At 41.5% G+C, this 23582-nt stretch overlaps 1 protein-coding gene across 1 annotated transcript in view; it reads right to left on the bottom strand.

Moving 5' to 3' along the window:
- The window catches only part of Drc8 (dynein regulatory complex subunit 8), a 79736-nt gene that overhangs the window by 29815 nt on the left and 26339 nt on the right, over positions 1–23582 (bottom strand). Inside the window, exon 2 of the mRNA XM_021160871.3 lies at positions 17116–17200. Coding sequence (XP_021016530.2) covers positions 17116–17200 — 85 coding nt within the window. The remainder of the gene's footprint in view (positions 1–17115; positions 17201–23582) is intronic.

Here is a 23582-nt window from a genome sequence, read left to right as displayed (position 1 = left end):
GTAGAATTGTATCCATTCCTCTGTTGCTAAACGCATGAAACTCAAGAAAAACGAAGACCAAAGTGTGGACACTTTGCCCCTTCTTAGAATTGGGAACAAAACACCCATGGAAGGAGTTACAGAGACAAAGTTTGGAGCTGAGACGAAAGGATGGACCATTTAGAGACTGCCATATCCGGGGATCCATCCCATAATCAGCTTCCAAATACTGACACCATTGCATACACTAGCAAGATTTTGCTGAAAGGACCCAGATAGAGCTGTCTCTTGTGAGACTATGCCGGGGCCTAGCAAACACAAAAGTGGATGTTCATAGTCAGCTATTGGATGGATCACAGGGCCCCCAATGGAGGAGCTAGAGAAAGTACCCAAGGAGCTAAAGGGATCTGCAATCCTATAGGTGGAACAACAATATGAACTAACCAGTACCCCCCCCCCCCCCCGGAGCTCGTGTCTCTAGCTGCATATGTATCAGAAGATGGCCTAGTCGGCCATCAATGGAAAGAGAGGCCCATCGGTCTTGCAAACTTTATATGCCTCAGTACAGGGGAACGACAGGGCCAAGAAGTGGGAGTGGGTGGGTGGGGGAGCGTGTGGGGGACTTTTGGGATAGCATTGGAAATGTAAATGAAATAAATACCCAATTAAAAAAAAACATAAAAAAAAAAAGAAAGCATCATGGGAGGGTCATCTAAGGAAGGGAAATGGAATATAGTGCTATAAGTGAATAAAGGGGGAATTACAAGGATTGCATGGGGTGGGGGAAGGTAGGACAGAGTAGAGGAGGGAATATGGGGGTGAACAACTAACATTATAAATACCTTTTGAAAAGCTATTTGAAAATCTACTACTGTAGAAACTTCCTAAAATATATACATGTATAAAAGGAATTTAAATAGAGTCACTATATTATGGGGGAGACAATACCACAAGTAGATATTATTTGTTGCCAAATAAAATTTTCAGTATCAAGAATGGGTTACATCTTTCTGAGTCACTAGCCAAAGGGGTCCCACAGACTCCCCAAACACCACAGGCTATTTCCAACTTGATGGTAAGATGTTATTGCTGAAGACACCACACACTTCTATCATAGAAAGTGGAGAAATCTAAGTGGTACTCAACTAGAAGATTCACCCTATTGGCTAGTGTTCATAGTGTTAGAAGATTCTAAGCACAGCACCAGAAATCTCATCAAGCTCAATCTCACCCGGCTACAAACCCTGTGAGCTTTAGTGAGGACCTGCCTGCAGGATGTGGATTCAATAGTGGCATGAATGTTATGGAATTAACCAATCACTTTTGGGGGGGGGGGGAGCTTAAGGCCCACTCAAGTCATGGACCCTCTGGAAAACCTACCTCTATTATTTTGCTAAATGAGCATATTCAGGAATAAAATGATTCCTAATGATATATTGGTATGCCCTATGTCTTAGTTAGGATTCTATTGCTGTGAAGAGACACCATGACCACAGCAACTCTTATAAAGGAAAACATTTAATTGGAGCTGGCTTACACTTTTAGAGGTTTAGTTCATTATCATGAGGGTGGGAAGCATGGCAGCATACAGGCAGACATGGTGCTGGAGAGGTAGTTGAGAGTTCTATATCTCGATTAGCAGGTAGCAGGAAGAGAGAATGCCACTGGACCTGGCTTGGGACACACTTCCTCCAACTAGGCCACACCTACTCCAACAAGGACACACCTCCCAATAGTGCCACTCCTTATGAGTGTATGGAATCATTTTCATTCAAACCACTATGCCATAGACCAGTGAATTATTCTCAACCTTCAGTAGAGAAGCTTCCTGCAGTAGATGGTAATTAATGCAAAGACAGACAGCAAGACAACATGCAGAGAGGGAAAGGACTTGGAGGACTCAGTCCTAAATGAGCTCTTTGTCTCACCCTTCTGTAGAGGGTCAGGGATCCATGTGGAAAGGGGTGGGGTGAGGTGGGGTTAAAAAGTAAGAGGTGGTGAATGATTTCTTTAAAATAGCATTTTCCAGACACAAGAGTCAATATGCACATAGGAACTCACAGAAACTTTGTCAACATTTCCAAGACTTAGACAGCTCAAACCTGACAAAACTCCCAATACAAAAGAGGGAGTGTGGGCACAAGGTGCCACTCCTAGCAAAGAAGCCATTCAAAATGATGGCTCTGGATGAGGGGAATCAGTTTTCTCCAGTGGAATATTCTGATATACCCAGTAAATACTGAGTCTATAAACCATACTCAGTAGAAGATAGCTAACACAAATGAGATCTATGGTTTTTTACGGCTTTTTTTTTTCTCTTATAAGAGAGAGAACATAAAGATAGGTGGGTAAAGAGTAGAATTCTAGTGAGAATCTGGAAGGAACTGGAGAATGGGAAAAAATAATAAAAATATACTGTAAAGAATAAATACCAATTACTAGAACACTACCCAATTCATTCTATGAAGCCACAGTTACACTGTGTATTCTCCCTTACAGATGGGACAGTTTCTGTCTAGTCAGGAACTTGTCATAACTTCCTCTCCTAGAGGACTTCATGAGAGGTTTTTTTTTCTACTTCTATCATGTTTAATGTTCCAAATAGATTTTAAAAACTGGTTGAGTGCATATTACTTTTAGCTTCAGAAGATATCATGTATATTTAAGAGGCATTTAACTATTATAAATTATTTTTGATAACTTAAAAAATGTCAATACAACTGAGTTGTATATTTTAAAATAAATTTTATTAGTTAAAAAAAACAAAACATCAATTACTAAATAAAAGCAATAAGTAGAATGATATAAATATTAAAAGTTGGCTAAGCCTATTTCTAACAAGTAAGATTTTTAGGTCAAGTAAACTGACTGAAAATTATTTTGTTTTTTATTTTAATTTTTCTTACATTTCTTTGTTGATTTATTGGGGAGCTGGATAGGATGAGGGAAGGGTACAGGTTAGAAGTGCATGCTACTGTCCACATGTGGAGGTTAGAAGACAACTTATGGGAGTCAGTTCTTTCTGTCCACTGTGTGGGTCCTGGGGATTGAACTCGGGTAATCAATATGGTACTTGGCAGCAAGTACCTCTACCCACTGAGCCATCTTGCTGACCCTGAAAATTATTTAAAGAACCCACTTAAACCTATTTTGGGGGACAGAGGATTTGAGACAGGGTCTTGCTATAGATATGGCTGTCTTGGAGCTTAGTTATGTAGACCAGGCTGGCTTTGAACTCACAGAGATCTGTATCTGTCTGCCTCTGCCTCCCAAGTGATAAGATTAAAGGTGTGTGCCACTACACCTGGCTCCTTCAACCTATTTTTAATGAGCTGGGCATGGTGGCCCATATGTATAATTTCAGTACTCAGCAGGCTGAGATATAAGATTACTACAAATTCAAAGCCAACCTAGTCTACATAGCAAGTTTTGGCATAGCCAGGGCTACATAATGAGACCTGGTCTCAAAAAACAAAATAGCAACAATATAAACGTATTTTTGTAAGTGCACATAAACATAGAGGCCAGAGGTCTATGCCAGCTATCTTCCTCTCGCTCTCTACCTTAGTTTTGAGATAGGGTCTCTCACTGAACTGGAGCATACCAGTTGACTAGCCTGGCTAGCCAGTAAGCCCAGAGAGTCTCTTGTCTCTGCCTCCCCAATGCTGGAATTACAACAGTCACTGCCACATCCAACTTTCTGTTTGGGTGCTAAGAATGCAAACCTAGGCCCTCAGTCACACAAGCACTTTTCTACTTAGCCACCTCACTGGTCCACACAAACCTTTTAATATCATTAAAATCATTAAGGCACTTTTAAATTTTATTTGTATTTTGAAAGAGTCTTTTTATGCTATCCCTGAACTCAAAGCAATCCTCTGTCTCAACTTCCTATGTGTTAGGATTATAAACATGTATCATTGTGCCTATCTAATATTTAAAACTTCTTATGATAGGTATGGTAGCAAACATCTGTAATCCCAACACTGGGGAGACAGGAGGACTATCATGAGTTCAAGACCAGCCTAGTCAACACAGTGAGATTCAGGCCAGCCAGGATTACATAGTGAGGCCCCATCCCCACCACCACCACCACCACCAAAACAACAACAACAAATGCTGTAGAAACAGGCAACTCTGTTTGGGGTGTTATTTGTTTGTTTGTTGTTTTTTGAGGAAGGGTTTCTCTGTGTAGCCCTGGCTGTCCTGTAACTCACTCTGTAGACCAGGTTGACCCCAAACTAAAATGCAAATATCTGCTTGCCTCTGCCTCCTAAGTGCTGGAATGAAAGGTGTGAGCCACCATGGCTTGCTTGTTTGATTTTTTAAAAAAGATTTGTTTACTTATTTTTATGTGTCTCTGTGTATGAATGTGTCCCACGCTGAGGGAATTAGATTCCCTGAGTTAGAGTTCAGGTGGGTGTGGGCTCAATATGAGCTCACTTATTGGTTCAGTATGTGTGCTGGTCCAGTAGGTGTGTGGTCCAACACGAGTGCTGGGAACCAAACCCAGGTCCTCTGCAAGAGTGCCCTTAATTGCTGAGCTGTCTCTACTGCCTAACCTCTTTAAAACAAGTTAAAATGATTCTAATATCAGCTAGCTTTTAACAATGGTTTCAGAACGCTTTTCTAAACTGGCTTCTGCACATCAGTCACTGATATTGTGGCTACTGCTATTTCAAACAGCTGATGCAGGAGTCTGTCTGTAGACAAGTTCATTTCCTCCATTGACTAGAGTGGTTAGAACCAACTCACTTAGTAATCTACTATGCAAATAAAGCAGAAATCAACAAAAATCTTATTTAAATTTTTTAAAGCTTTTTAAAATATTATTTTCTTCTCTATAAATCATTTATGGGATTTTTAATAAACTGACAAATGAAACAACTATTTTATATAAATGTTTTAAAATATGGAAACTTTCATAAATTTTATTCAAGTGCATAGATTCTTTACATTGATAAATACAAACCAACTCTAAAGACTTTTAAACAGAAGAATTTATTTCTGCATGTATACCATTCAGAAAGAAATGTCATTTAGACAAACAGGTCATGAAGAGCAACCCAACAGATGAATGGGATGAGTTCCTGATGGACATTCAGTGGGTGTAGTACCCCACGGCTGACACGGGGTGGCAGCAGAGCCACTGAGCTAGACTGAGCCATCCATAAGGGCAGTCAAGGTCACAAACAACAGAGAGGACAGACCAGGGACATCTGATGCAACCCTCCCCCACCACCCCCACCACCCATCCCCCGTGAGGACAGACAGAGGGCATCTGATGCAATTATGAGGGGCAAAAGGTGGAAAACCGTTTACCCTCTATAATATAACTGCTGTTACACTAAGTATCAGTAAGCAGAACACAATTTGGAAATTTCTAGAACAAAGCAGAATTTTGGAAAATGGGTTTCCATTCATTTAACAAACATTTACTGAAGACTGCTATGCCGGGTACTTACTGAAGAGTAGAGAACAAAACGAAGACCCTGCCTTCTTCCCCTACGAGGGCATTTTTCCTAGATCCAAGTTATTTTGAAACCAAATAATAAAATAAATCTAAAACAAGGGCAGATTTTCTGTTCCAAAATGGCCTCAAAGGCCTTCCTAATCAAGTGAAGAGCCTGTAAAAGAGAAGAACAAGGAGTTTCTGTCTCTTAATTGCTGCAAAGCTATTTCTTCTTAGTCTCTGTGCTAGAAGTTACAGTCCCAAAAAGAACGCTGGGCTCTGTAAAAATCCGGACATTACAGAGACAGAATCAGTAAGTTAATGACACAGCTACTTTTGCTTAGTGCCATGACTGCTGTGGGGAATGAGAAGGACGAGCCCCTGTTCTCGCCTTGGAGCTTACTACTGGGAGGAACAGAGCACAAACATAACTGAGCACAAGCTAATTTTAGTCAGTGATAAGCGCTCTGAAGAAACCGCATCATCATTGCTGCTTTTGTGCCTGTATTAGCTTGCTGAAGGTACCTTGAGAAAGCATCACACGGTGTGGGGTTAGGGCATGGAAGATAAACACTGTCAGCAACTTCTTTTCTCACGGCTCTGAGGGCTGGAAATCTGGGCTGTGGTTTCACCCCAAAGCCTCCCAGCTTAACTTGCAGAGAGAGCCCTTGCTATGTCCTAACGGGGGCATCCCTCTGAACACAGACTCCCTGGCATCTCTCCTGGTATAAGCCAGTGGTAAGCCACCTGCCTGGCATGCACAGGGTGAGAGAACCAGAGAGAGCAATTAGGTCTCTCTTTCAGCAATGGTTTTAAATCCAATCATCTCTGTAAACACCTGACTTGCAGATAAACTCACATTTTGAGCTAGCAGATATTAAGATTTTGAAACACTTCAAGTCTGGTACAGGCAATGATTTGTGTCTTCATTGTTGTTGTTGCTGTTATTGGTGGTTGTGGTTAAGATCTCAAAAGCACAGCCAACAAAAGCAGTGATAGGCAAATGGAATTATGCCAAACTGAGACTTTCTGCAGCAAAGAAAGAGACGACAGATGAAGAGATGGATATAGAATAGAGGAAATATTTGTAAATGATGTATATGAAAAGGGATTAATATCTAGAAAATATGATGAATTTGAACAATTAAAAAGTCTCTGGATTTAAAAAAAAAAAAAGCTAATGATCTGAACAGACATTTTCTAAGATGAGACATACAAATGGTCGACAGACAAACATGAAAATATGTCCAGTGTCACTACTTACTAGGGAACTGTAAAGCCAAACCACAATGAGATATCATCTCACCCCTCAGAATGGCAATTAACAAGACACTGAAAAGTACAAATGCTGGGGAGGAGAGGGGAGGAGAGGGGAGGAGAGGGGAGGGAGACGGACAGACTATTGATGGGAATGTAAATTAGTGCAAGACTAAAACTGGAGATACTATAGATTCAGCCGTTCTGCTTTTGCCACCTTGCTGAAGGAAATAAATAAGCATCGCAAGGAGATACCTACACAGCCCTCTTTACTCCAGCATGACAGACACACAACAGCCAAGATGGAATCAGCTATGGTATGTCAGCAGGTGAATGGCTAAAGGAAACACACACACACATACTTATATACACACACTCACACAAACACACACACACACACAATGGAATACTATCTGCTGATATTTTTTAAAGCTGAATTTATCATTTGCAGTAGCAAAGCAGATTAATTGAAGGTCATTAAATAAAACAAATCAGGCAAAGAAATACAAAGATATATACTTTTACTCACATACAAAACCTAAGAACATTGATCTCATAGAGGAACAGATCAGAGTAGTAACTGCTCATAAGAAGGGGGAGAATGCAGGTAGTGGCAGGCCTGGAAATCCAACATTAGCATACAGTAAGACAGGAGGAGAAAGTTCTGAACCTACAGCCAGAACAGTGACTACAGTTTACAAGACCTTTATATGTTGCATGAAGAGCTAGAAGAAAGGAATTTAAAACACAAGATCAGCATGTAAGATGGAAATGTTAATTACCCAATTGATCAATACACATTGCATAATGTTTACAATTATATCATGTGTACCCTATAAACAATGCAAATTATCATATATCAATTTAAAAGAATGAGCATTTCAAAACATGAAGTTTAGGGACAGCAATATAGCCATAGCAATAAGATGGCTTTTCACACACTGCTGCCACTGTGCTGCTGACCACAGTCCTCCTGCCTGGGCCACTACACTAGCCAGAAGGTTGACATTCTGCATCCCTCTCACCAGCCACCCCCTCTCCACTCTCCTTACAGCAGCCACAGCAAACTTTCTACACTAGAATCCCATCGTCGTCGTCTGTTCCCTGCTCACTTAGAAGCCCCCAGGGGCATCCACTGGCACTGGTGCGCACTCCTTTTCACTGCCAGAATGATGTCTGCAGACCCAGCCACCTTCATGATGGACTGCTGCACTCTAACCTGCATGCTAACCACTCCCTCTCTCTCTGCTTTCCCCAACATGCTAAGGCCACACCCCCCACGACCTTTGTATGTCCTTCCCATTAATTTTTCACATAGCTACTTCTAGTCTTTCCTTCCCTTGCTCCTTCCTCCTCCCCTTTCCTTTCTTCCTTTGTGTGTGTGAGTGTACATGTGACTATGAGTGGTCTGGCCTCAGAGGCAGAAGAGAAGGTTGCGTCCCCCTCCTCTCCAAGGTGTGTATTGGGATCCTCTGCAAGAGCAGCAAATGTTCTTAACCACTGAGCCATTTCTCAGTTCCTGTAATATATTTTGATATCAAATAAAGCTACACCTGCCTTCTTGTTCTTTTTCAAGAGTTCCCTTGGCTGTTCTAGTTTACTTTTTCATATGTACAATAAAATTCACTTGTCAAGTTACAGAAAATGTTCATTTCCATTTGTGCTGAATTTATGTCAATTTAGGATCGGTTGACACCTTTATAATTTCAAATTTTCTAGCCCTCAAATGGTTTCTTTACATTTGTTCTATTTTTATATCATGTGGTTTTCCTATGATATGATTTATATATTTCTTGATGCATTTTTGTCTATAAGCTCGATATTTTATTGATATTATAAATGGGTAGTATCCTCCATTATATCATCTAACTGGGTACTCTTTATAGAATATACAGTTCCTGGGACTTGAGAGATTGCTCAGCAGTTAAGAGCACTGACTTTTTCCAGTGGACTCAGGTTCAGTTCCCAGCACCCATATGGCAGCTCACAACTGTCTGTAACTCCAGTTCCAGGGAATATCACACAGACATAACAAACAATCCACAGAAAATAAAATAAATCATTTTTCAAAAAATTAGTATTTGGCTCCTGTATATTAATTTATTTCCATTTGTTAGGGGTGAGGTGGCGAGTGCAGGAACACCTGTGCCATAGCTAGGAGGAGAAGGTTGGAGGACAGACAACCCAGGAGTCTGGTCTCTCTGGCCACTCTGTGGGACCCAAAGATTTCTCTCAGGTTGTCAGGGCTACACACAAGTGCTTCTCCCTGTTGAACCATGTCACCAGCCTTCTGTGTAAGAATCTTGCTACTTTACTAAAATTCATTTTTCTTTGCAATAGTTTTCTTATCAGTTCTTCTGGGTTCTCTAGATATTTAGTCATATACCTACAAATAGTTTTTCTTTCTCCTATCTTTTCTACCTCCTACCATATCATGTCTAATACTTAAGTCCATGTCACCACTTGCCCAATTATGTTAATATTAATTGACAATGGTTAATGTAGATATCCTTATCTTGTTCATAACTTTAACAAAACGGCGTACTTGCCTCCTCTCTAAGGAAGAACCTCAGCTTGGGGCTAAGGAAGCATTCTCTAGTGACTGCTTTAGAGACTTTAGAATTATCAACATGTGCTGAATTCTGTCAAATGCCTTTTAACTATCTGCATACTAATATGATGTGCTACATAAGTAAATGTCCAGCAAAGTAATACTTTTACATTTCTAGGAATAACACAATTTGCTACTAGATTTTGTTGCTTCTATTTGCAATTTTGTATAGCTATGCATAAGAAAATTGTGTCATAGTTTTATGCAATCTTTATTAGGCTTTCAGTGTTAGAATTATATACACTTTGGAAAAATAATTCAGTAGTTTTCCTTTTAGTCCCATCTCCTGAAAGAGATTAAGTTCCATAAGGACAACATTTTAAATTTTAATATGCAGCCATCTGGACTGAAGCCTTTTAGCAGCAGAACCCCTTGAAATCCTGGCTACAGAAAGAAGTACATCTAGATTTTCTAGGATCTGTCTGGTTGGCTTTTTACTTCAATTGATTTTCTTAAATATGTATTTTATTCTTCTATGTGTACATGTGTGTGTGAGTGGGTGCCTAAGGAGGCCCGCACAGGGAGCTGGAGTTACAGTGGTTATAAACCACATGGGTGGGTGCTGGGAACTGAACTTGGGTCCTCTTCAAGGACAGGAGAATCCCTTAACCACTGAGCCACCTTTCCAGCCCTTTTCAGTTGATTTTTAAAATAGGTTTTTGAGACTATAGTTACGTTATTTCTCCCTTGTTTCTTCCCCTTTGTTCTCTTTCAAATTCGTGTCCTCTTTTTTCTTTGTTGTTACACACACACACACACACACACACACACACCCCTAATATATAAAAATACACTCTGCTTAGTCTATTTAATGTCACTTATGTTTTCAGGACCTCCCACCCCACAGTCCTCTCTCTCAGCTGTGGTTCTTTGCCTTTGGCTGAGGTCTGACAATCTTTCTGCCTCCTCCTGCAGTGATCCCTGAGCCTTAGGAGTTGTGTTAGGAACTTATCAGTTGGGACTGGGCTCCACAACTTTGCACGTTGACAAGTTGTGGTTTTCTATACTACTCTCCAAACTAGAAAGTAGCCATTGCTGAAGGTGGGAGGGAGAGCACGACAGAATGGAATAGCAGGGTGCAGGTGCTCTGAAGAGGGAAATGGGAAAAACGAGAGGACTTCAATTAGGGAAGGAGGAAAAGGATAATTCAGGAGGGAGGAAAGTAAAATAACAATAAGGATGTCTGAAAAGGAATCACATTAGTATTTACCTAAAACTGCCAACAATACATGTAAGCTGGTGCCTAAATATAAATACATAGTTTAAATGAAAATTTCCCATCTGGGCTGATAATAGTTCCCTCAAGAGCCACACATTACTTAACAAAAGCCCCAACACCACACATGAGAAATCCTCCTTTGAGTTATCAGGATTGTCCAAAGGATTCCCAAAACATCACAGACTATTGCTACTGCACCCCCTTAGCTGCCTCCACCCACTAAGGAACTATCCAATCCAAACTTGCTACATTTATACCAATGTTTCTTTCCAATTTTATAACTTCAGGTCTTACATGTGATTTTTTTCCTTGAGTTAGTTTGTATACATATGTGTGAGAGGGATCCAACATCATTTATTTAAAAGCCCTATTTGGTTATCCTTGCTCCACCTTTACTGGAGATCAAATAAAGAACAGTCTCAGTTAGTGTGGCTCTGAAGTAAATTTTCAAAACAGGAAGTAGGCATCCAACCTTCTTTTCTACTTCCAAGGCTGTTTTAGGTCACACCAAGTCCCTTGCAGATAAATGATAAGCTTTAGAACCAGCTTGTCAGCTCAGGGGGAGAAAGGTTGGTAAGGACTGGGGCTGTAATTCAGTGAGTGACACCGTGTTTACCTACCATTCACAAGGCCCTCCATCAAAGTCCTAGCCTATAAGGAAAGGAAGAGATGAGGAAGGAAAGAAAGACTTGCTAATAACTCCACCCAATTTGATATGTGCCTCAAGTGGCACATCACCTTGCGGCACGGTCCACTGACAGACTCCATTACATGGTCTACTAGACCACAATCCCAAATCCCCATCTATCTCTGAGGGAGTCTGAAAGTTAGAACAGGGCTACCTGCTCAGGCATTAATGGCTAGCACAACCAGAAAGGAATGGTAAGAAACCAGTGAGTTCACCACAAAGTTCCAACTGCTAGTCTAGAAATGGGGTCAGAGTGCCTATTGGGCTTAACTACCAAGCCAGGATTTTTGGGAAGTAATTATACCACAAAGGAAGCAAGGTCCCTGTCAAATCCATGGGCCCCTGTTAACGGTTTCTTCCTGTACAGATTGCTGCATTTTGTGATGTTTGATCTGTCACCCCAAGCACAACTGATTGAACCAGAGGTGGCTACTTAACCCTGAGGTTACACGTCTCTAACAGCCTTCTGGAGAGGCCTCTGAAGTCTAGCATGAGCTCTGCTCTGCAAAGGCACCCTCTGCAGAATATTAATATGTGATCAAAGGAGTATTTTCCTTTTCTTCTCTGGAAGTTGTGAAACAAGACATCCAGAGGGCTACACCTGAAAGAGGAGTAGCAGAGCAGGCAGTAAGCAAGATCCTAAGACTGCAGAAGCCATGAATAGCAGGCAGAAGGGGGAAGAGGCAGGCAGTAGGGACCTGGCAGTAGCAGGGAAGACCCTTGAAGGAGCTGTCACCAGCATGTTAGCTGAGCAAAGCCTTTGTGCAGCCACAACAGTGACATGGAATGCAGAGTCGCTGAAGCCTTTCAACGACAACAAATACCAACCCGGGGCCCATGAAGCTCAAGTGCCACTGAAGTGAGTTTTCCTTTTTCTTTCGTGTGTGTGTGTGTGTGTGTGTGTGTGTGTGTGTGTGTGTGAGAGAGAGAGAGAGAGAGAGAGAGAGAGAGAGAGAGAGAAGGAGGAAAAGGGAAAGGGGGAGACAGACTGACAGACAGGTTAAGTGAATACTCCAGTGTGAATAGGCTATCTTTTAGGTAAAAAATAATTAATAAAATAACTTGAAGAAATGCAAGGGATTTTTAAAATATTGATTTCCTTATCTTTTATAGTAAAAAGCTAAATGGTATTTTCTATATTTGAAGTAGTTCATGTGCCTAGAGTCTCCTAAGAGCTTTTCTAAACTTAATGATGTCTTACATGACAAACATTTGAGACTCCACAATTTCTCTTTTTTTTTTTTTTTTGTGGCTTTTCGAGACAGGGTTTCTCTGTGTATCCTTGGCTATCCTGGAACTCACTTTGTAGATCAGGCTGACCTCGAACTCAGAAATCTGCCTGTCTCTGCCTCCCAAGGGCTGAGATTAAAGGCGTGTGCCACCACTGCCCAGCGAGACTCTACAATTTCTTTAATGGAAATTAATTTGTTGTTAATTCAATTGCTTTGAGACAAGGTCTTATGCATCCAAGCTAGTCTAGAACTTATGAGCTGAGGATGACTCTGGACTCCTGACCTCCAGCGTTTACCTTCGGAGTGCTCTGATCACAGATGTGAGCCATCATGTCCCACTCAAGCAAATTATTTATATTTTTAAAAAGTATGATGATCATATATCTCGAGCCCACTACTCATCCTAAGTTCCAGTGACAAACTAAGGTACAATTCTACTAAAGTACACCATGGGGGACTAAAGGGAACCTCAAAGTCGGCTCAAGATACCCAAACCAAGTCTTCAGCACAAAAGAGACTTATTTGCCCCAGAGGGACAGAAGAAACCAGTTTGAAATGTTTCAGGTAGTAACAAGCAACCCACTGTTCGCTTAATACTCACAATATCAGACTTCTTTTCTATATATTATGACAAAAATTAAAATAAAATCTTTCAATTTGTGCACAACAGAGAGAAGAAGAAAGGAAAGAAGCCACCAAAAAGGTATCAAAGGCCACCTAGGTCAGTCCTGCAGGAAGCAACTCCACACTTTCCCTCTGAGGCAGTCAATGCCCTGGCTTCCTCCTAGGAGAAAACTTTCTTTCTGTTGAATGCAGGCCCTCTTACTACCACACAAACACTTTTTGGGGGCTTGAGGGTGCTTTTTGAGTTTGTTTTAACCAAGTTCTTACTCTCTTGTCCAGGCTGGCCTTGAACTTGTGTCTCTCCTTCCTGCCTGGGATTACAGGCATGAGCTGCTTCTCTCCACCGTTCAGTCTATAAAATACTGCCTTCAATCCTTAACTGTTTGAAGAGTAATAAAGCATTTTATAAATTGATAGCTCTTAATAGAGTATTGAACTTCAGCATAATGCAATAGATCAGAAACCAGTTCAAACTGGATCCAGTCATACAAAAGTAAGCATGTTATACAGTAGGCCTAACAATTCAAACAGCAAATTTAAACTGTTTAGTAGGTTAAAAATAAGCATCTATTTAGCCTTTCCCTTTTAATCATAAGCCACAATAAATTTCAGACAGATCAACTGCACTTATAAATGGAGAGAGAGAGTTGGCCCTGCTCAACACAGCGTTCCTAGGGCCTTCCTTGAGGCTGGTATGCAGCCAACTTGGAAAACACTACTCAACAGAGAAAACTACCTCGACTTCCAACTTGGCTGTTCACTATTGTGCAACCCTGGGCAAGGTTTTTTGTGTCTGTCCTTTACATCCAGTTTACAATGGTTTTCAAATGACACCAGAAGCATGAGGATACAGTTCCATGTAACTCGTATAAGGCGACAGGCAGGGCAACATACGCATTTGGAAGTCCAGCGCTCAGAAGCTGAGGCAAGGAGACTGCAGTGAGTTTGAGCCCAGCCTAAGTAACACAGTTACTTGAAGGCCAGCCTGCACTACAGAGTAGGACTGTCTCAAAAGGAAAAAAACTAGCATAAGGAATCAAGTTTAAAAGCTGACATCATCCATGTCACTATTCATACTACTTAGCATTCATATTTTAGTGCCAAAAGCAATGCCTATTCTCTTAAAAAACATCTTTGTTTAATAAAGTAGACTAAGTTATAAGAACATACGCTTTCCCTCGGGGCCTCAGTTCAATTATTTTAATCTTGAATGGGGGAAAGCTGCAGGCCATAAATGCATCCCTTCTTCCTATATTGGCCCTTCTACCAAAAAGGCCTGGTGCATACTTGCTGCATGGGATGCGGGGGTTCCTTTCACTCTCACTGTCAAGAAAACAGAAGGCAAGAGACAAGCCCAGGGATCTGCAAGAGGCTGGGACAGGAAAATGAGAACATGCTCCCAAGCACAGCCAGAGACTTGGAACTGAAAAAGCCCTGGTGTGACACTGAGCAAAGCATAGACTTGTCACCTATCTCCAAAACCAGAGGTGCCAAACCTTCACACACAGCTAAAGACGTTAACATGAAGTGATGAATGCAAAGCTCCTACATGTCAGTTACAGGATAGCTGGATTGCCAGAGAGCAAAACTTAAGCAAGTGCTTTGCTCTCTTCCCCTTTGTCTCACAAAGCTGCGGTAGGCCAGGGGCATAGCTCAGCAGGAGAATGCTTGCCTGGTGTGAATAAGGCCTTGGAATCTGTTCCCAGAAACCACAACCAGACAGACCCGTCTAAAGCTATGCCCTCCCTGACTTTTCTAACAATACTTCTCTCCTGGCCCAGGAAGAGAACTATCCAGATTCAAGGAAAGGTCAGTGACAAGAACTTGTCCATCATAATTTAGTCTGCCTAATTGCAAAATAGTGCTACAAGCTCCATGCTACTCATCCAACCCTGGAACCAACACCATCCCTGCCCACTCATTTTCCCAAAGGACACATATGAGGTTCAGTACTCTGTGAGCTGCCAGGCCACCCTCTAAGTTCCCAGCCTCACTCTGCCCATGATGGTTAACCTTGATTATCATCTTGATAGGATCTAGAATCAACTAAGGGACAAGTATCTGAGCATCTGTGGGATAAGATGAGGTCAGCTTCTGGGCATGCCTGTGAAGGCTAGCCAAGGCTAACCAAGGCTAACCAAGGTTAACCAAGGCTAACCAAGACTAACCAAGAACCTTCTACAGGCTGGCTTCTAGGACTGACCAGAAAGTGAGCTGAGCTTCATACTTCTCTCTCTGTGCTTCAGGACTATGGGCATAATGTGACGAGCTGCTACCTCAATCTCTTGCAGCCACGACATCCCTGCCATGACAGGTTGTACTCTCAAACTCTGAGGCAAATAACCCCTCCCTTACTTGAGCGCCTTCTGTCAGGTACTGTTTTAGCAAAACAAGTAACTACCAAGCCCACTACAAGTAAGGTGCTAGAGGACAAATTGAATTCTGTCTCCATCTTGTCTATGAAACAGGCTTATACACAAAATTAGAGTACAAAACAAAACTTCATAATGTCTTATATGTTAAATATGAAGACATGAAACTTGTTACATTGGTTAATCTCAGGCCGTGAGGTATGAGAAACTAAGCAATGCATACAGTAACAACTTATAAATAGTCTCATATTGTTCATTCCGTTTGACTTGAGTCTGAAGCACTTGGGCCCCTGGCAGTACAGGAAATGACGGATGGCCTGGTTTGTAAACAGTTCCTTGCTGTGCTTTAGACTGTTCCCCCACTGCTTTCTTGGCCTTAGTAGTAGAAGCTCTTGAGACTATGAACCCATGAAATAATCCTCACTTCGCCTGGCCTCCTGGGAGAATGGACTCCTGGATTTCCTATACTTTATTTGGCACAAATCCCACAATTTCTGCTAGTTTCCTGTGTGATTTCCTCTACCTTCCGCCAACACCCCAAAATACATAGGCAAGGCTTTAGTGATGCCACATGTTTGGTACTCAGTAAATCTCTATTTAGTGAGCAAATGGAATTTGCGTTTTAAAATACACAAGTATGAACTGGGGAGATGACTCAATTTGTCAGAGTGCTTGCCATGCAGGCATGAGAGCTCAAGTTTGGATCCATTGCTGATGTAAGAGCTGCATGGCTACACAAACCTCTGCCCCAGCACTGGAGGGCAGAGACAAGCAGATCCCAGGAAGTCACTAAATTCATAATGTTCCTGACTCTAGCACTTAAGTGCTACCCTTACAGGTGTGCACAGCCACACCTGTATTCTACCCCAGCTCTCCCAATATTTATCATGTCTTTCCATTTCTCATGTTCTGTTTAGCCCATTTTTATCTTACTTGGGAAATGTATTACTCTATAAACATAACTATTCTCTGTAACATGTAGCTTGATAATACACATCTATTTACTTTTTATATTTTTAATAGTATGTGTGTGTACTATAGCATTACAGAATCTGTGGGTATGTCTGTGTGCGCACAGGTACATGCAATCAGAGATCAGGAGAGGACAGCAGGTCTCTTCTTCTATGGTTTCTTTATTCCCTTGCTACAGTGGGGTCTCTCTCTGAACCTGAAGCCTGCTGTTCAGCTAGACTGACTGAGCAATGACTTCCTGGGATCTGCTTGTCTCTGCCCTCCAGTGCTGGGGCAGAGGTTTGTGTAGCCATGCAGCTCTTACATCAGCAATGGATCCAAACTTGAGCTCTCATGCCTGCATGGCAAGCACTCTGACAAATTGAGTCATCTCCCCAGTTCATACTTGTGTATTTTAAAACGCAAATTCCATTTGCTCACTAAATAGAGATTTACTGAGTACCAAACATGTGGCATCACTAAAGCTATAATGAAGTTCATCTTACTCAGTTCAGTACAATGAAAATATAGTCTCTCCACTGGACTACAAAGAATAGGAAACAGAATTTATCTTGAAGTGGTAGTTAGCAAAAACACAAAGTATAAGAAAATAAATAAATAGCACACTAAACTTAGTATAGTGCAAAAAAAAAAAAAAGGAGAGAACATCTCCCTTCTGTTTATGAATTGTATCCACAATTTAGAATTATAACAATGACTATTTCCAAACCTCACATCTACTGTATTATTCGATTCATGGTCGAACACTTCAAATGCGTCTTTGATCTTCTTATGAAGTTCTGCAACTAATGCCTCTGCAAAAGACAAAGGAAAGAAAATCACTTTATTAACTCAAAACAAAAATCTAATAAGCTAACTAGAAGTTTTTTGGGGGTTTTCTTTTTTTTTTTTTTCTCCGAGCATCCACCCATCCATCTGTCTGCTTTGAGACAGGTCTCACTATCTCCAACATAGACCAAGCTGCCTTTCAATCTCAATGCACAGACTCCAAGCATGGACCATCCTGCCTGGCTAAAGCAGAAAGCTAAATGAGGAAGAACCTGAAAGAGTCCTCCTTGGTCTCCTTTATAAATCACATGCCATGTTAACTCCTGAAGAGGTGCACAGAATAGATCTGACAAAAGCAAGCTAAGAATGGAAGGGGCTGCTCTGGCACACTCCCTCTTGCTGAAAAACTCATGACACCAAACATTTTTTTTGTGTGTAGGTAAGGATGCATACATGTTTGTGAGAGAAACAGAGAAATAGGGAGGGAGGGGAGGGAGGGGAGGGGGGGAGGGGAGGGGAGGGGAGGGAGGGAGGGAGGGAGGGAGGGAGGGAGGGAGGAGGGATATCACTATCAGGTATCTCCTTCAAATCTGACAACTTATGTTTTGAGACAAGTTCTCTTACCAAACCTAGAGCTCACTGTTTCAAATAGATTGACAAGCAAGCCCCCAGAATCTGCCTGTTTCTGCCCACCGCTCCCTACCCCCCACATACACCACTGCTGGAGATATAGATATACTGCTGCCCCTGGCTATTATGTGTTGCTGGGGATCCAAATTCAGATCCTCTTGTTTGTACCAACCTCTTGTCATTTCTGTCACTGAGACATCTCCCTACTGAGTAATCTCCGAAGACCCTAACTTTGATCTTTTTTAAAAATATTTTTATTAGGTATATTCCTCATTTACATTTCCAATGCTAGCCCAAAAGTTCCCCATACCCTCCCCCCACTCCCACTTTTTGGCCCTGGCGTTCCCCTGTACTGGGCCATATAAAGTTTGCAAGTCCAATGGGCCTCTCTTTCCAGTGATGGCCGACTAGGCCATCTTTTGATACATATGCAGCTAGAGTCAAGAGCTCTGGGGTACTGGTTAGTTCATAATGTTGTTGCACCTACAGGGTTGCAGATCTCTTTAGCTCCTTGGGTACTTTCTCTAGCTCCTCCATTGGGGGCCCTGTGATCCATCCAATAGCTGACTGTGAGCATCCATTTCTGTGTTTGCTAGGCCCTGGCATAGTCTCACAAGAGACAGCTATATCTGGGTCCTTTCAGCAAAATCTTGCTAGTGTATGCAATGGTGTCAGCATTTGGAAGCTGATTATGGGATGGATCCCCGGATATGGCAGTCTCTAGATGGTCCACCCTTTCATCACAGCTCCAAACTTTGTCTCTGTAACTCCTTCCATGGGTGTTTTGTTCCCAATTCTAAGAAGGGGCACAGTGTCCACACTTTGGTCTTCGTTCTTCTTGAGTTTCATGTGTTTAGCAAATTGTATCTTATATCTTGGGTATCCTAAGTTTCTGGGCTAATATCCACTTATCAGTGAATACATATTGTGTGAGTTCTTTTGTGATTGTGTTACCTCACTCAGGATGATGCCCTCCAGGTCCATCCATTTGGCTAGGAATTTCATAAATTCATTCTTTTTAATAGCTGAGTAGTACTCCATTGTGTAAATGTACCACATTTTCTGTATCCATTCCTCTGTTGAGGGAAATCTGGGTTCTTTCCAGCTTCTGGCTATTATAAATAAGGCTTCTATGAACATGGTGGAGCATGTGTTTTTATTACCGGTTGGGATATCTTCTGGATATATGCCCAGGAGAGGTATTGCAGGATCCTCCGGTAGTACTATGTCCAATTTTCTGAGGAACCACCAGACTGATTTCCAGAGTGGTTGTACAAGCTTGCAATCCCACCAACAATGGAGGAGTGTTCCTCTTTCTCCACATCCTCGCCAGCATCTGCTGTCACCTGAATTTTTGATCTTAGCCATTCTGACTGGTGTGAGGTGGAATCTCAGGGTTGTTTTGATTTGCATTTCCCTGATGATTAAGGATGTTGAATATAATTTTGATCTTAAATTCAGGGAGCTACTGGAGAAATGGGTTGATAAACCCAAAGAGCTTGCATTCATCTTGAAGTACAACCAGTTGGGACTGAAGGGCTGGTGGCTTACAAGGTAGTAACTCATGATCACACATAGCAGCCACTTCTGTCCCTGGGTAACTGCAGTGCCCTTTGAGCAGCAAACAAGCTCACTGTATTGCTCTGATATTGTGTACATGTGTACAGACTAAATATTATTATTATTTTGATAGGCATTTTTGTTTGTTTTGAGACGAATCCTCACTATATGGCCCAATGCGATCTGTAACTCTAACACCTCTTGCATCCGTCTTCTGATTGCTAGGATTACAGGCATGGGTTACCACACCCACCATTGGTTTTCTTATGAAGTAATTTTTAAGTTATAGTTGTCAGTTACAAATTTATAACTTTAATAATTGCAATTTTAACGTTTTCAAAAATGCCTTCCATTTTTAGGTGAAGTTTTTCATTGGTAGAATACTATCAAAAACTGAGAGACTTGTACAAAAAATGTATCAAGAACTGCATCTCCAGACAGGTATGGTAGATCACCCCTTTAATCCCAGCACTTGGAAGGCAGAGGCAGACAGATCTCCATGAGTTTGAGGTCAGCCTGGTCTACACTGTGAGTTCCAAGACAGCCATGGCTATATAGTGAAGCCTTGTCTCAAGGGGAAAAAATTAAATTTCCACCATGGGTAGTGGCACACATTCATATCTCAGTACTCAAAAGGTGGAGTCAGGGAGATCAAGAGTTCATAGTCCTCCTCAGCTAAACAGTGAGGGCTTATCTTTTTTTAAAAAAATAGTTTAAAATGACTTTATTTTTATTAAAAGTGTGGGGCATTTACAGATATGAGTACAGGAGACCACAGAAGGTCTCTAATCTCCTGGAGCTCAAGTTACAGGTAGTTATGAACTATCTGATGTGGGTGCTGGTATTCAAACTTGGGTCCTCTGAAAGAGCAGCAAATGCTCTTAATCACTGACCCATCTTTCTAGCCCAGAAAATAAATCTCGAAAAATAAGTAAAAGGAATTGAATATTTTAGATATTGTAGCCATTTGGAAGGTTTTTTTAATTCAAGGTCAGTCTCAGCTACACTTTGAGACCCTACCTCAATAACTAAGGAGGGCTGGTAGGACAGCTCAGTGGGTGAAGGTGTTTACCATGGAAGGCTGACAGCCTGAGTTCAGTCTCTGGAACCCATTTAATGGTGGAAGGAGAGAGAACTGACTCCCCAGAGCTGTCTTCTAGCCTCTATACATATACCACAGCACAACCTCAATAATAATTAATAAAAATGACAAAAATAGTAAATTAGAGACAGGGAAATGTAGCTCAATAGTAACAGGCTTGCCTAGCATCTGCAAAGCAAGATAAATAAAAGTTTATCTCCACCACTGCTCAACAAAAGGTTATCTTATCAAGCCACTTATTTACTTCCAAAACCTCTTCTAGTTATTATTCCAGTATATTAGCCAGTACTATTCTCCATGGTTATGCTTTGAGTGATAAACCACTTGTTGCCCAGAGGTCATCACCTTAAACTTTTTCATGGTCCCATGGCTCAGCTCTCTGAGGGACTCCAAACTCACCTCCTGCCTTTTTGCCTATGGTCACCTTTCCCACGCTACTCCTCAAATAACCACGAGCTATAATCTGCTCCCCAGTGCAACTAGAAACTTCCTACTCATAGCTCATCTTTTCCATTTTCTTCAATTAAGAAACTTTCAAACACAGAGAAGAGTTGAGAGCTCAGCAGCAGCCCTGTGCTCACCACCGAGACAGAAGAACTGTTAAGACTGCCATTTGTTTCTATCCTCCCTGCTATGTAAGTCAGGCACAATGACCTCAATACTGCAACATTCATCTCCTAAAAATAAGGACAAACTCCTATATCATCTCAAGCTATTTTAATATCCTCAAAAATAACCAAATTCACCATAATCATCTAGTGTCTGTTCCATATTCAAATGTCTCCATCTGTCCCCAAATGTCTTTGCTACTTCCTTTAACCTAAAATTTCATAAAAGTTTATGTACTGCATTTAATGTGTATGTGTGTATTTCTCTACAGTCTATCGTTCACACTCCTTCTCACACCTATGAAATGAGCTTGTTGTCGAGACAGTTCTATACACTAGCTTACATAATGTTCCCTGTAACCTGGATTTGACTGATAGCTTTCCTTTCCATTACTGATCCATCGAAATCCATCCCTTCAGGGAATGCCACCTACAATTTCTCACTGCGTCATTGCTGTCAGTTGATTCCTGATATCTCTCTCTCTCTCTCTCCCTCCCTCCCTCTTTCTCCTTTCCTCCCCCTCTCTCCTTGGTCCCTCCCTCCCCCCACCCCTTCCCTCCACCAAGTTTATCATTCCAACTTCTAACTCATTCAGTTTACAACAAGGCATTTCCAAAGTTCTAGATAACGACAAATGCTTCCTTATTCTGTTTACTAAACACTCTAAAACATGTCCCCATTTCCCTTCCATCTGCACTGCCACCACTTGGGTTTAGAGGCTCATCACTTCTGAATGGATTAAAGTCATTTCCTGCCTCTCTGCCATTAGCTTCCTTTCCCATTCCACTCCTCAAACCACACTCAGTTTGCTTGGGTGATTTTTTTTTCTTTTCTATTTGAAAAAGTGTTTTTTGTTTTTCTGGTGAAGGAGCTAGAATCTGGAGCCTTATGCAAGCTAAGTAAGCATTCTACCATAGCTGTAGCCCCAGTGCTGGGATGATCTTTCTAAAACATAAATTTAATCCTATAACCTTCTGCTTTCTAGTCCTTCAATGGTCTCCCCACCCCATCCCCATCCACATCCCAATCCACAGGCCCTTCCAAGAAACAGCAAGTCTCCTAAAGAAACACAAAGGCCTTTATGAACCAGGCCCCACCCTGTCTCCAGCATATATATTTATTTTTATTTTTCCCTTTTTAAATTTATTTTTAGTGGTAGAGTCTTTATGAAGCCCAGGCTGCCCTCAAACTCATTATGAAGTTCGGGATAGCCTCCTGCTTCAGCTTCCCACATTCTGGGATTATAGGTATGTGCCACTGTGCCCAAATTTCCAAATACACTTTTTTAAACTCTTACCATCCAACATGAAAATAGCCCAATTTTTAAAAGGGCAATGGATTTGAATAAATATTTCTTTTAAAAAAATACAAATAACTAGTCAGAACATGCAATAGGTACTCTATACTGTTGGTCATTAGGGAAATGTTAATCAGAGGCATGGTGACAGCACTTCACACCAATTAAGATGCCAGAAAAAACGAAGTTACCATGTGCTCTGGCCTCCTCTAAAACTCATGTTGGAATTTAACTGCTACTGTAACAGTATTAAGAATCAGGACCTTTAAGAGGTGATTATGCCACTTGGTCTGTGCTCTCTGGAAAGAGTTAATGTTCTTACTACAGAAACTGAGTGAATTCTGCCTCCAGGCTGGCCAGTATTGTGTCAAGTTGACACAAGTTTGAGTTATATAGGGAAAGGGAACTTCAATTGAGAAATGTCCCCATCTTGACCAGTGGGCAGTGCCACCCCTAGGCTGGTGGTCCTAGATGCTATAAAGTAGCTAACTGAGCAAGCCATGGGGAGAATACTTTTGGTCTCTCCTTAAGTTCATCCCTCCAGGTTTCCGCCTTGAGTTTCTGCCCTGATTTTCCATCATGATGCACTGTGATCAAGTCACATAAGCTGAAATAAACTCTTTCCTTCCAAGTTGCTTTTGATCATGATGTTTTATCATAGCAATAGAAACCCTAAGACATAAATTAGTATCATGGATGGATTTATCATGCAGCATTGCTGTGACAGGCCTGACCATGTGCAATGGTCTCTGAGGAGAACTGCAGTGGCATTTGGACTTGGGGCTGGAAAGCCATCGAGTACTCAGAACTTAGTAGGCTGTTCTGTGGGAACTTAGGAGATAATGCTGAGGACAGTGTAGATAATAGAGACCTGGCTTGTGAAGCTCCAGAGTAAAGAGTTGTTGTTGTTGTTGTTTTGTTGTTGTTGTTTGGGAGGAAGCTGCACACCTTTAATCCCAGCGTTCAGCAGGAGGCAGAAACAAGAAGACCTCTGAGTTTGAGGTCAGCAAGATCTACAGAGCTATTTTCAGAACAGCCAGGGCTACACAGAGAAACTCTGTCTGAAAAACAAACAAACAGCAAGGAGGCAAAGAGAGCAGCTGAGGCTTGACACTATGAGAGGCCAGGAGGGGCCATAGTGAAAGTGCAGTCTCAATTGCAGTTGAAAGATTTTTTTTTCATGTTTTAAAAAGTCTTAATTCGTAAGTAT

The sequence above is a fragment of the Mus caroli genome, unplaced genomic scaffold (genome assembly GCF_978045245.1).
Source record: "Mus caroli unplaced genomic scaffold, Mus_caroli_1 scaffold_1, whole genome shotgun sequence".
NCBI lineage: Eukaryota > Metazoa > Chordata > Mammalia > Rodentia > Muridae > Mus > Mus caroli.
This window is presented reverse-complemented; position numbering and strand designations above follow the sequence as displayed.